The sequence below is a fragment of the Pygocentrus nattereri genome, chromosome 5, assembly GCF_015220715.1.
Source record: "Pygocentrus nattereri isolate fPygNat1 chromosome 5, fPygNat1.pri, whole genome shotgun sequence".
NCBI classification, from domain to species: domain Eukaryota; kingdom Metazoa; phylum Chordata; class Actinopteri; order Characiformes; family Serrasalmidae; genus Pygocentrus; species Pygocentrus nattereri.
The window spans coordinates 32,097,912-32,109,329 of NC_051215.1; the positions used below are offsets into that span (position 1 = coordinate 32,097,912).

At 38.8% G+C, this 11,418-nt stretch overlaps 1 protein-coding gene across 1 annotated transcript; it reads right to left on the minus strand.

Moving 5' to 3' along the window:
- Window positions 1–2,062: 2,062 nt before the first annotated feature.
- lrit3b (leucine-rich repeat, immunoglobulin-like and transmembrane domains 3b) lies at window positions 2,063–9,834 on the minus strand. The gene is made up of 5 exons (XM_017690481.2): window positions 9,640–9,834; window positions 8,756–9,210; window positions 3,849–4,154; window positions 3,704–3,763; window positions 2,063–2,652 (listed from the first exon to the last, which is right to left on the minus strand). The coding sequence occupies exons 1-5, from the start codon at window positions 9,762–9,764 to the stop codon at window positions 2,273–2,275; spliced, it is 1,326 nt and encodes a 441-aa protein (XP_017545970.1). The 5' UTR covers window positions 9,765–9,834; the 3' UTR covers window positions 2,063–2,272.
- Window positions 9,835–11,418: the final 1,584 nt, after the last annotated feature.

Here is an 11,418-nt window from a genome sequence, read left to right on the forward strand (position 1 = left end):
CCACAAGATAGGTTTATGAGGGAGAGGAGGAAAAAGAAAAGGATGAGGAAAAGAAAGGATAAGACAGAAGAGTAGGGAAGGAGAGAGTGGAGAAGAAAAAGAATAAGAGGAGGGGGCTTAAAGGAGGGGAGTGGCAAAAGTTGCTGCGCTTTAATATGTGACCACTGGGGTTACCACAGTCCTGCAAGTAGAATTTTGTAGTAGAGCCGAGGTCTCAAAACTCCCAAAGTGTTTTCAGTATGTCTAGACAGAGTTATAAACATGACCTTACAAATACGAATGGCCAAATAAAGACCCACGTCTGTACAAATCCCTAATTACAGCTAAGGAAACAAGGTAGAAAGCAGTTGCTGTTAGGACCTCTTGTAAATAGTAATCTCTGGTGAACTCCTTCATTATGTCTCCATCGTGATTCCTGTCAATTGCAGTTTGTCCAACTTGCATCACTTACAGGTTTATCACACTCCTGGGATTTGAGCTGAGCTTACCAGCAAAACAATTATTGGGTAATAATAATAACAACAATAATAAAAATAATAATGCATCGCTTACTAGGCTAAAACAGAGAAAATGTATTATATTCACAATAAATAAACCCACTACACTAAGGTAAAAGAAATTCAAGTCAAACTGGAATATATGAAAACTCAATGTAAAAGCTAAAGCTAATTTCTCATATATATCAAGTCAAAGAACAGTTAATGTGTTTCCATTAAAATTGTGAAAGAAGCCAATATTATGTCAGCTGAAAGGCAATTCGGCATGAGGGGAAGTTCAGTCACTTTTATTTTGTGTGCTTTATGGACCCAAAAGACTTATTCTGGAATAAGGATCTGAACACTCTGCTATATGGGAGGTGGAGGTTTATTCTCCCCTCACAACAATTTATGTGTCAACAATAAAAATTCTGAATGATCAGCAATATTCTACCACATTAAATCATGTTATTCCTCTGAATAATTGTCAACAGAAAATAACTAACTTGTTGCAGGTGGCGTGTAACTTTCTTTCACGAGATCCACCCTGCTGAGCTTCAGAATGGGCGCTACTATGACGAAGGTTTCTTGGAAGTGTGATGGCATGTAACGTTTTTTCACTACAGCACACAGAACCTCCACTTTCCCCACTTTGCCATACTTCAGATTAATCCCTGGAATCATTCCATGCAGTGTTTTAGCATATTCCATTTTTTTCAAAAACTTGGACAACCCTCCAGTGAGGAAAAATTACCTTAAAAGGTGAAAAAAAGTAAGTAGTGTAAAAAGACGAATCTGACAACAGTAAGTTTTATCCGACTTTAAACACATGCACACTGCATGAGCAACATGCAGACCACAATCTTTAGATCTTGTATTTTATATTGCATCTTGTAAAGAACACACACTGCCAACTACCTCAAACACCAAACACACCAATGTAATTATTTATAATTATTGTTTTCCATAATTGCACGCTGAAATCAATCTGTGGATCTTTATAGCAGGGTGTAGATGTGGAGAAGAGATATCTGCCTCAGAAGTGCAACGTCATCTAACCTTTACTCTCTAAGATGTGACAGGGCGAAATAAATGACAGTCAGACAGACAGAATGCTAGACTCACTCGACTACTCCAAGTCTACAGACAGACATAGCATGTTTTCTCACTGCAGCAGTCTAGCTTGTAGCAGTTGTATTCCTCTCATGTACAGAGACTCATAATTAAAGGATGGAGAGAGAGGATACGGTTCAGGGATACCTGTGCATTCAAGCATTTAACAAGAGTGAAGCTATAATTAGTGGCCAAATGCTGTATAATTATGTTCATACTGTATTTGCTCATGAAGAAATTAAGTTATTCTGTCATGTTTTTAAAAATGCTCATTAAACTATATGTCATTTGCTGTGTTTGAATGCAGTAGACTATGTTTTAAACAGAAGCTATAATCAGTGGTAAAAATGCTGTACAATGGCAGTGTGTTTATATACACATAAAAAAATGTATTTTTTAATAAGCGCATTAAATGTCTTCTTTCATTCTTCAAAGCAGTAATTCTTTGTTTTATCCCATCATCTGGCTATGACTAAAGGACGCCCTCGAGAGGTCAATGCTGTACATGTGAATGAAAAGAAACGGCAAATACACAGTGTTCAGAAACAATACTGTCCTCAACAGGGGTTTATTTTGAGAACAACCAAGTAATTCAGATGATTTTTTAAGGTGAAGTCTGGTTTGGCTGTGTTGCATTTGATTGGAATTGGATGTGAGCTGCTTGGCCTGTTCGGTTTGGATAATCAGCTTTGTGGCAAGCTCGGTCTTCCAGTCCTGTCTCTCTTCATCTTGTTCCTGTTGGCTTTAGGGGTGGTCAGGATTCTCTTAGGAGTGGAGAGCAGGCCTCCAGTGACATGTTTAGGGAATAAGCTGGGGGTCTTTTGGAGTCGTTGGCTGGGCTTCCTTTCAGAGAGAGGCTGCTTTAAAGGAGATTTGGGCGCAGCTGTTTTTTTGGAATCTGAATTTCCATTGATGACTCCAATCACATTCAGACTGATGATGGCCTCTGACGTGCCAGCCATGTTCTGAGCCCTGCAGCGGTACTCTCCAGCATCTTTATATGATATCCCATTCAGGCTGATCACTGACCAGCGTAGTCCTTTACGAGGAGACTCCTGCGCAACTACATGCAGAGGAATGGAACTTGTCAGATTCTTCTGGGACACTTTGTCATTTGAGTGATAGAGCAGGACAGTGCTTGCAAAAAAGTGGAGTAAGAATATAACCACATTTTGGCGTGACATTGACAGTGTTACAGCTTATATATATGAAGGTATAAATGACTAAACTATAATATTTTGAAATGGCAAGTCGGTAGAACTAAACACATTCTTAACTTTAATGTAATTTAGCACGATTTTATTGTAAGTAATTGTGGACCATTTCTACATTCTGCATAAAATGTATAGTATATATAGTGTTTTTATATGGCATAAAAATTGAAAAATTAGGTTTTGACATTATAAACACATAAATATCTTTATCCTCTGTATACTTTATATTCTAGGCTTAAAGAATAATACAAATAATAAGCAATATTTTGTTGGTAATATTACCTCACCCTTGGCTGCAGCTTGGCTTCTATTTTCAACTTATATGTTTTTTATCATTAATTTCATGAAAAGCTTACAGGCTCCTTCTGTTGTGGGCTTATGGCAACCTGCATACTAACATCACCCCCTGCTGGAGAAACCTCAGACTGCAACACATGCTGTAAATGAATGAGTTCCAAAGCCATGTTGACATGCTATACACATTAACCTGAGGGCTTATGATTCAGCTATTATGAGAGTGAGGAATGTGGGCCCATAGTCGAGCCCTTGCGGCTTATGGGTTATTAAAAACAGAAGGATTTGTTATAGTGGAATCATTTTGGAATTCAGCTATAGATGCCTGTGAGAAACCAAGAAGTATTATATTTTCATAATGAACAACTTGACAAACACCGGGACAGGCAAAACACTTAGCATTTTACACAGGCGTAACTTTCCAGACACAGTTATCCATCAGTTCTCTTTCCTAATATGCCACATGCCACTTTGTTTGGTAATTATATTGTTTTACCTGTCAGTCATCATAGATATCCAGTTATATCCCCCAACCACCCAGGCCTGCTGCATTCATCATAATTCACATGCTTTCAAATGATGTATGGTAGAAAGCGAGCTACTCACAGCTTGGCAGTTTTCTTGGTAGTTTCTCGTTTTCCACATTTTCAATCTGCCTGCAACAAGCTGAAAAATAAAAAAACATGCAGTTAATTATCAATAAAACATAATACACAAAACACATGTGGGTGAGCATGTGTGTGGCAGAGACCTGTGTTATAGAGATTAGGTCTAGCTGATTTGATCCAGATGAGAGCAGGGGTAGGGTATCCTCTGGCATCACAGCGCAGCAGGACGTTGCTCCCCAGTAAGGTTGTGACCTTTGTGGAAGAGGTCAGCACTGAGGGCCGGCGGCAGCGTGGCAGATCCACGCTCTGGAAGGGAACTCCAGCTAAGTCGGGAGGGCCAATACATGTAAGGAACCGATCCAACAGAACTAGAGAAGATTCTGGGGCCTTACTGATGTCCAGCAAAATGGACAGTCTGCAGTCACAAAGCCAGGGGTTATCCTGCAGACCTGAGAGTGGAAATCAAATTACATACACAGCCAAGCTATTGAATAAGAACAATCAAATTTGGACTAATGCTATAAGATTTACTCAGAGATTAAACAAATTAGACCAAAGCTCTAGCATTTTGGTTTATGTGACTGGAACATGAAGCTATATTTTGAATTGAAAAATCAATATTTATTATAATCTTTGTGAATTTTATTGAACTATAACCACACTGAGAGGCCAAAGACAAATACACTGGTTTGTGAAGTGGGATGTCATCCTCTCTTCACATTTATGCAGGTATGTTTTTCCTGCAGTTTCCTTTTGTTTCGACCCTGTTGTTTTTTTCCACTGTAGTATTACATCCAAGGTTATTACAAAGCGCCCTACTGCGTAGGTGGCTAGCCTAGTTTACATAGACAGATACTGTATGTTGCCACTGAAGCAGTTGAAATAGCCACATCAAGTATGTTTTCTTACAGCAGACCTGTGTCATGAGAGGGTTTTTATTCAGTTTGAAGTCTGTATAAATATGTTCCACTAACTCTTTTGCCAACTGCTGCTACTAAATACACTTAAAAGGCAGGCTTGAACCTACAATATATGGCCAAATGTGTGTGAACACCCCTTCTAACTATTGTGCTAAGGTGTTTCAGCCACACCTAGCACCAATAGGTGTATAAAATCAAGCAAACAGCTCCAAATGAATGGCCATGTTTCTGGACATGGATGTCCAAAAAGCTCATACAGATGTTATGATCAAGTGTCCACATACCTTTGGCCACATAGTGTACTTGCCTAGAATATCATAATAAAGAGTTTAATTCCATGAATCTATATACAATTGTGTTAAAATTATTCAACCCCCTACTGCAGTAAAGTGTTTTAGCAAGTTTGACATTTATTTTTTTATTTATTTCTTGTTCACATTCAGATCAAATAAGGACTTGTACAATAGAAAAATGCAAATTGCAAGAAACTTGTCAAGCTATGTTTCACGTCTGAAGGACGTTATTACTGCCAAAGGGAGTTGTACTAAGTACTAATGATGTATGTGACTAAGGGGTTGAATAATTTTGTTAATGAGGAAATCACAAAAAGGACATTTGTTGGCATATTAGAAAAAATATTGTTGTAATTCAAGTTGCATTTGTCTATTATACAAGTCCTGATTTGATCTGATTGTGAACAAGATAAAACACAAATGTCAAACATGCTAAAACACTTTACTGCAGTGAGGGTTGAATAATTTTGAACACAACTGTATACAGTTGTAACAGTTTTGGAAAACAGAATTTTTGGGGAAACAGTTTAGTTGATGTACAAAGGAAAACAAATGTATTTCTCTGGTAAACCTTTACAGCACTGATGTTTCCCCACTCCTAATACTGTATATCATAAAAAGAAATAAAACTCTTGTGGTCTATAAGACTGTAACAAAATCTTTCTTATACTGATGCAGGTATTAGAACCAAAACTACTTTTACTCACGTCTCAGCATGAGAATGGCTATAAAAAATGGCTATAAAAATGCTAAAAAAAAAAAGTAGGATCCTCCTCACCTAAATCACCTCTACCAAAGGAAAATGGTTGTAGGTTACAGACCTACACAAATGTTCTTTTATGGTTAAAAAAAAAGAAAAAGAAAGGTATACCGCTGGGAAAAAACCTGGCTATTATCTATGGAATCTGATCAGAGCAGCAGTCCTGCTGCGTTCCAGAATTTCCCCATTAAATATTTTATGGGGTCTTTAGTTGGGGTCAGTCTGAGATGATGTTACATTCTGGAGAAAGTGAAAGGACAACTAAATGTGATACTCTTTATTTCACTTCACCTAGTTATTTTAGTTTTGTTTGTTGTTTTTTGGCTGAGAAAGTAAAAAACATTGCCCCTGTTGATAATATGATTGAACTATCTGAGAGAGTGCTTCCTTCCTTTTATGGCTGAGATGTCAATAAAATATTTAGTGTTGTAGGTTTTACATGACTTTGAACTCAGCTGTCCTTTTTTTCACACGTTTCTAATATAAATACCTGGTTCTCTATCTAAATTAAAGGTAATTAACTTTCTAATAAATATTGAGGACATTTTACGTTCGTTTTTTTCTCTGTATATCACTGAATGTAAATACAGATTGCCAGAAATGGTTAGGTGAAATAACCTGCGTTCACATATGGAATTAATTTTCGGTGGGTGCAAAAACTCTTTTATTGGATTTGTGATTTGTGACACAGAATCCCATGGAAAATTACAGCAATAAATTACAAAGTTACAGTTTTCTAACAGACTTTCTTCTGAAAATAAAGATTATGAATAGATGTATGAATAAATGGACAAATACATGAATGAAATAAATAATTAATTTTTACTTGATAAAGGCTTTATAAAGTTTCTTATTATTTCTTACTCCCTGCTGGAGTGAACATAACTCAACCAATGGGATGCCATGTCAAAAGGTTTGAGATGTTCTTAGTTTTTCTTGTTATTTCAATTAACTTCACCTCTCAAGGTCAACCCCTTTAACATTTTATCAACCCAAGAAATGGTCTCATAGCCACTAATATTAATGGTTAATCTATGATGGGGTTGTGATGGCTGTCAGCCAACTATACAGGACATAGACTACGAATAAAAACTTGATTAGTTTTACCTACAGAAGTGCGGTAATTTAGGTAATTACAAATGAAATTTTAATTTTAATCTGCATGTCTAGCAAATACCAATTCTGGAGCGAATAGTCTTCTGGGGTGCATTATATGGCCCTCCTAATTATTCAGTTCATGTGTTTCAGCTACATCCATTGCTAACAGGTGCATAAAATCAAGCACATAGCCATGCAATCTCCACAAACACTGGCAGTAGAATAGATCAAAATGAAGAACTCAGTGGCTTTAAACAGGGCTCTGTAATAGGATGCCATGTTTGTCAGTTTGTAAAACATCTGCCCTTTTATATCTACCATTTTCAACTCTGTGTTATTATAAACTGGAAGCGCCTAGGAGCAAGAACAGGACAAAACAAGGCCACAAGGCCAAGTGCTAAAGTGCACAGCACATTGTAGTGAGTGATGCAACAGAGGGTGGTCAACAGAGGGTAGGCAGTTCCAAACTGCCTCTAGAAACAACATCAGCACAAGAGGTGTGCATCAGGAATATTAGCTGCACACAAACCTAAGACCAATATGAACAGTGCCTAGTGTCAGCTGAATTGGTGGAAAGCACACCACCACTGGAAGCAGTGAAATTGTGTTGTCTAGCAGTCTGACACATGAATTTGGGTTTGGTGGATGCCAGAAGACACTACCTATGAGAACGCAGAGCCCCAGCAGTACAGTTGAGGAGGGATAATGGTCTGGTGCTGTTTTGTTAGACAATTACTCACTTCCAACTTTATGGCAAAAGTTTGGGAAAGGCCCTTTCCTTCAAGATCCATAAAAGTATGATTTAATGATTTGACAATTTTGGTGTGGAGGAACTTCAACAGCCTGCTCTCAGCCCTGACCTCAACCTCTCTAGAAAAATTTAGGATGAATTGGTGTAACAGCAGGGAGCAAGGAGGCGGACGCATATGCAGAGACAAGCGATGTTTATTAAGGGCAAATCCAGGGTCATGGTCAGAACGGTTCAAGTTCATATAGCCAACACAAGAGGAGGGACCGACATGACAAAATGAACAGGATCAACAATCAAGAGCATCTTGCATATCAAACAAAGACCAGCGAAAACAAACGGCAAACACAGGACTTAAATACATGAGGGTGAACGAGGGACAGGTGGAAACAATCAGGGGTGGATTCATGAAACAAGAGGGCAGGACTGAAACCCAAAACAAAAGCACATGGACAGGACTGGGAAATAAATACAACAGGAGCACATGGAGAAGTGGGAGAAGCCAAGCATGACAAAGGCACAGAGACAGGAGAGGGAACAACAGGAACCATGGGCACAGGCACAGAAGTGGGAACAGAAGACACAGCACCAGACACAGGAACAGACACAGGAACAGACGAAACACAAACAGACAGAGGCCAGAAGAAACAAACACAAAACAATGTCAAACACTTCCATCAAACAACACAATCCTATAACACACAGTATAACCAGAACAAAGACCAAAGCACAGGGCTTAAATAACACAAGGTAAACGAGGGACAAGTGGGAAACAGGTGGAGACAATCAGGGGTGGAGTCATGAAACGAGGGGGCTGGACTAAACCAAAACAAAAACACTTGGGCCAAACCAAAACACAACACATGGACAGGACTGGGAGGGGCCAATCATGACAATTGGAACGAGCCAAGCTCTCTTGGAAGGCCATCCCAGAAGAGTGGAGGCCATAATAACCACAAAAGCAGGGCAACCAAATATTAATACTAATGGTCTTTTAAATGGAAATTATTTAATGGAAATTAAATGTCAAACAGGCTCGTACAGGTGTGATGATCCTGTGTCCACAAACTTTTGGCCATACAGTGTAATCTGGGGAGATTACCAAAACCCTTACTTTCACAGAAATCAGCCAGTCAAATTTTAAAGACAAATGACATCACTAATCTAGCTCATATATTTCTTAAGATTTAATGATTATCCATTTACTGTTAATTATTTGCCTTTACCTTACCTAGTACCATTGAGCGCTGGGGTTCACTTTGAGTAGTAAGAGGCCAGAGAGTGGTCAGTTCATTTGGCAGCGTACTCAGCCTGTTGCTTGACAGGTCCAGGTAGGTAATGTTGCCAAGGAAACGTGCAGCTTGAGGAGGGACTCGTGACAGGCGGTTGTTGTGCAGCCCGAGTGTTCGGAGACGGGGTGTGTCCCTGAGGGCCTCCCAGGGGAAGGTGGACAGAAGATTCCCGTCCAATCGTAACTCATGGAGGAACGTGAGGTTTGTGAAGCTCCGTGGGTGGACAATGGTGATGGAGTTGTAGGTAAGCCAGAGATATACAAGGCCTGGCAAGGTTGAAAAGGCCCCCCTGAAGACCCGAGAAACAGAAGTGCGCTCCAGACGGAACTTCACTGTGTCAGAGGGCAAGTTGACTGGGATTGCTGTCAAGGAAGGATTCTTACACAGTACAGTCCTGAAAAAAAACAAGAGTGACAGACTAACACTGACTGATGGTCACCGCTGCAGTTAAGCAGGAGCAAATTAACTAATGAGATTAATTTGGCTAAAAGCTTTATGGACTGTGCCCAACACCTACTGTTATTGGCTGCTGACACCTGATTGCAGCACACAAATAAAAAAATACAAATCTTTCTCGCAGCTCATGTTCAGAAGTAGCAAAACACATACACACACACACACATTGTTCTCTGATGGGAATGTCATATAAGGACATATGGTCATATACACTTCCACATGGATAAAGCAAATATCTGCAGGGATAAAACAGGAGGAGGGAGAGGGGAGAAAGTAATGTTGAGGAAAACACTGAAGGTAAAAAAGGAGGTTAAGGAAAGGAAGGGATAATGAATGAATGGTTGAACAAAAGCCAATTCAACTGTACCTGAGTCCCTTTCCATTGCTGCGTCCGTGGAACGCACAGGTGCACAAAGATGGACATGTGTCATTCTGTGCATTGACAGCAAATGCCAAGCCTAGAAGGAGGTGAACACATAGCAATGTGCGCATAGCTCTGAGACAGGTGTCCTAGGAACGCAGTTGAGCGCGAGTATGGCAATCCCAAACACCATGCCATAGATCACAAGAACACCTGCAGGGATTAGCTAGGATTACTCCAGCCAAGAGCAGATCAACACTGTCACACTTAGTCGGAGAAGCAGGGGCAGAGCCATGCAAAAATCAAGGTTCACCTAACTCTCTCCAAATTGTGAAGCTCGGTGTTCGGCAAGATTGCTTTAAATGATCATTTAAAGCAATCTTTTAATGATCATTTTATCGGGTACTAGGTTTGCATACTAGATATATATAGAATGCAAAATTTGGGCAATTTATCTTTTTTTTTCTGAGCGAAAACAAGTGAACACATCTTCAACAGGGAACAAACTTAAATATTACATTTTTCTGCAAATTATAGTGCACAACTTCTTTTATTTATTTTGTCCATAATTTTTCCATAATGGACAAAATAAATGTCCTTTTGCACTGGCAACATTTTATGTCTGATTTGTTAAATTCAGCAAATAAAAGGTATTTGTGTATTAAAATGTGTAGAAGTGTGTTCTCTATGAAGGATGTGTTATTCAACCAAGGGCTGCCAAACTATTGCACACAGCTGTATAATTACTGACAGTTTCTGCACAGTTTATGAGCCACTCACTACCCTTCCATCACTGGAAAGAGACCAGAAAAGGACCACCGCAAACCAGAAATGATTTGCCTTATGGACCTATAGCACAGCAGGGTTACCAAAACAGTAGTGGCATGGCAGTGGGTGTTGGCCACGGACGCTACGGGGTACTAGTACTTTCCATTAACAGATGGGATAAAAGATACTGAAACAGATTAGTTACAGCAATAACAACATGCACCTAGTCATTCTACCACTGTGGTGGCAAATAGGGTTGTGAATGCTGAGACTTTCTAAAATAAAGTCCAGAGCCACTTGAGTTTCAAAGTCATGTTTGTGTGTAGAAAATTGTAAATACTGCATTCAAGTTGAACAAACTTAGATAAGATATTTATCTGCAAATTTTATTTCACAATGTTATTACTTTATTTGAACTAAGCATATTGGGAAAAAATCATAATACATATTAAATGTGCCTTAATATTTGTTTTTTTCCAATATGTTAAATTTACTAAATCTTTAACTTAACCAAACACTTTACTCCAACTTATGTCTATTTTTATTACCTAATTTATGTCTATTTTTTATTTCTGCCTAATATATGTAAGTTTATGTGCAATTATATGTCTTGCTACTGTAACACTGCATTTTCTATCTTTCTATCTATCTATCTATCTATCTATCTATCTATCTATCTGTGTGTCTACACAGTAATTGTGTATGTGTGCAGAAATGTGTTCCCTGTAGAGGATGTGTTTACTACTTTCATTTGGAAAATGGACAAAAGCATTTATTTTGACCAACGGGTGAACAAATAACCTGCCCATGACTGTATACCTCCAACCTCAGTGTAACTCTGCGTCAGAGAGCTGCATCTTGCAGTGGAGTGAATGAAAACCGTTGAAATAATAATGATGTACGTGATCAAAAACTGTAAATTAACACCCAAGAAAAGTGACAAAAAAGCTCAGACACAGAAAGCCATACAGCAGCTAAGTGAGGAGAAAACAGTGGACATTTAAGGAAGCACATGGT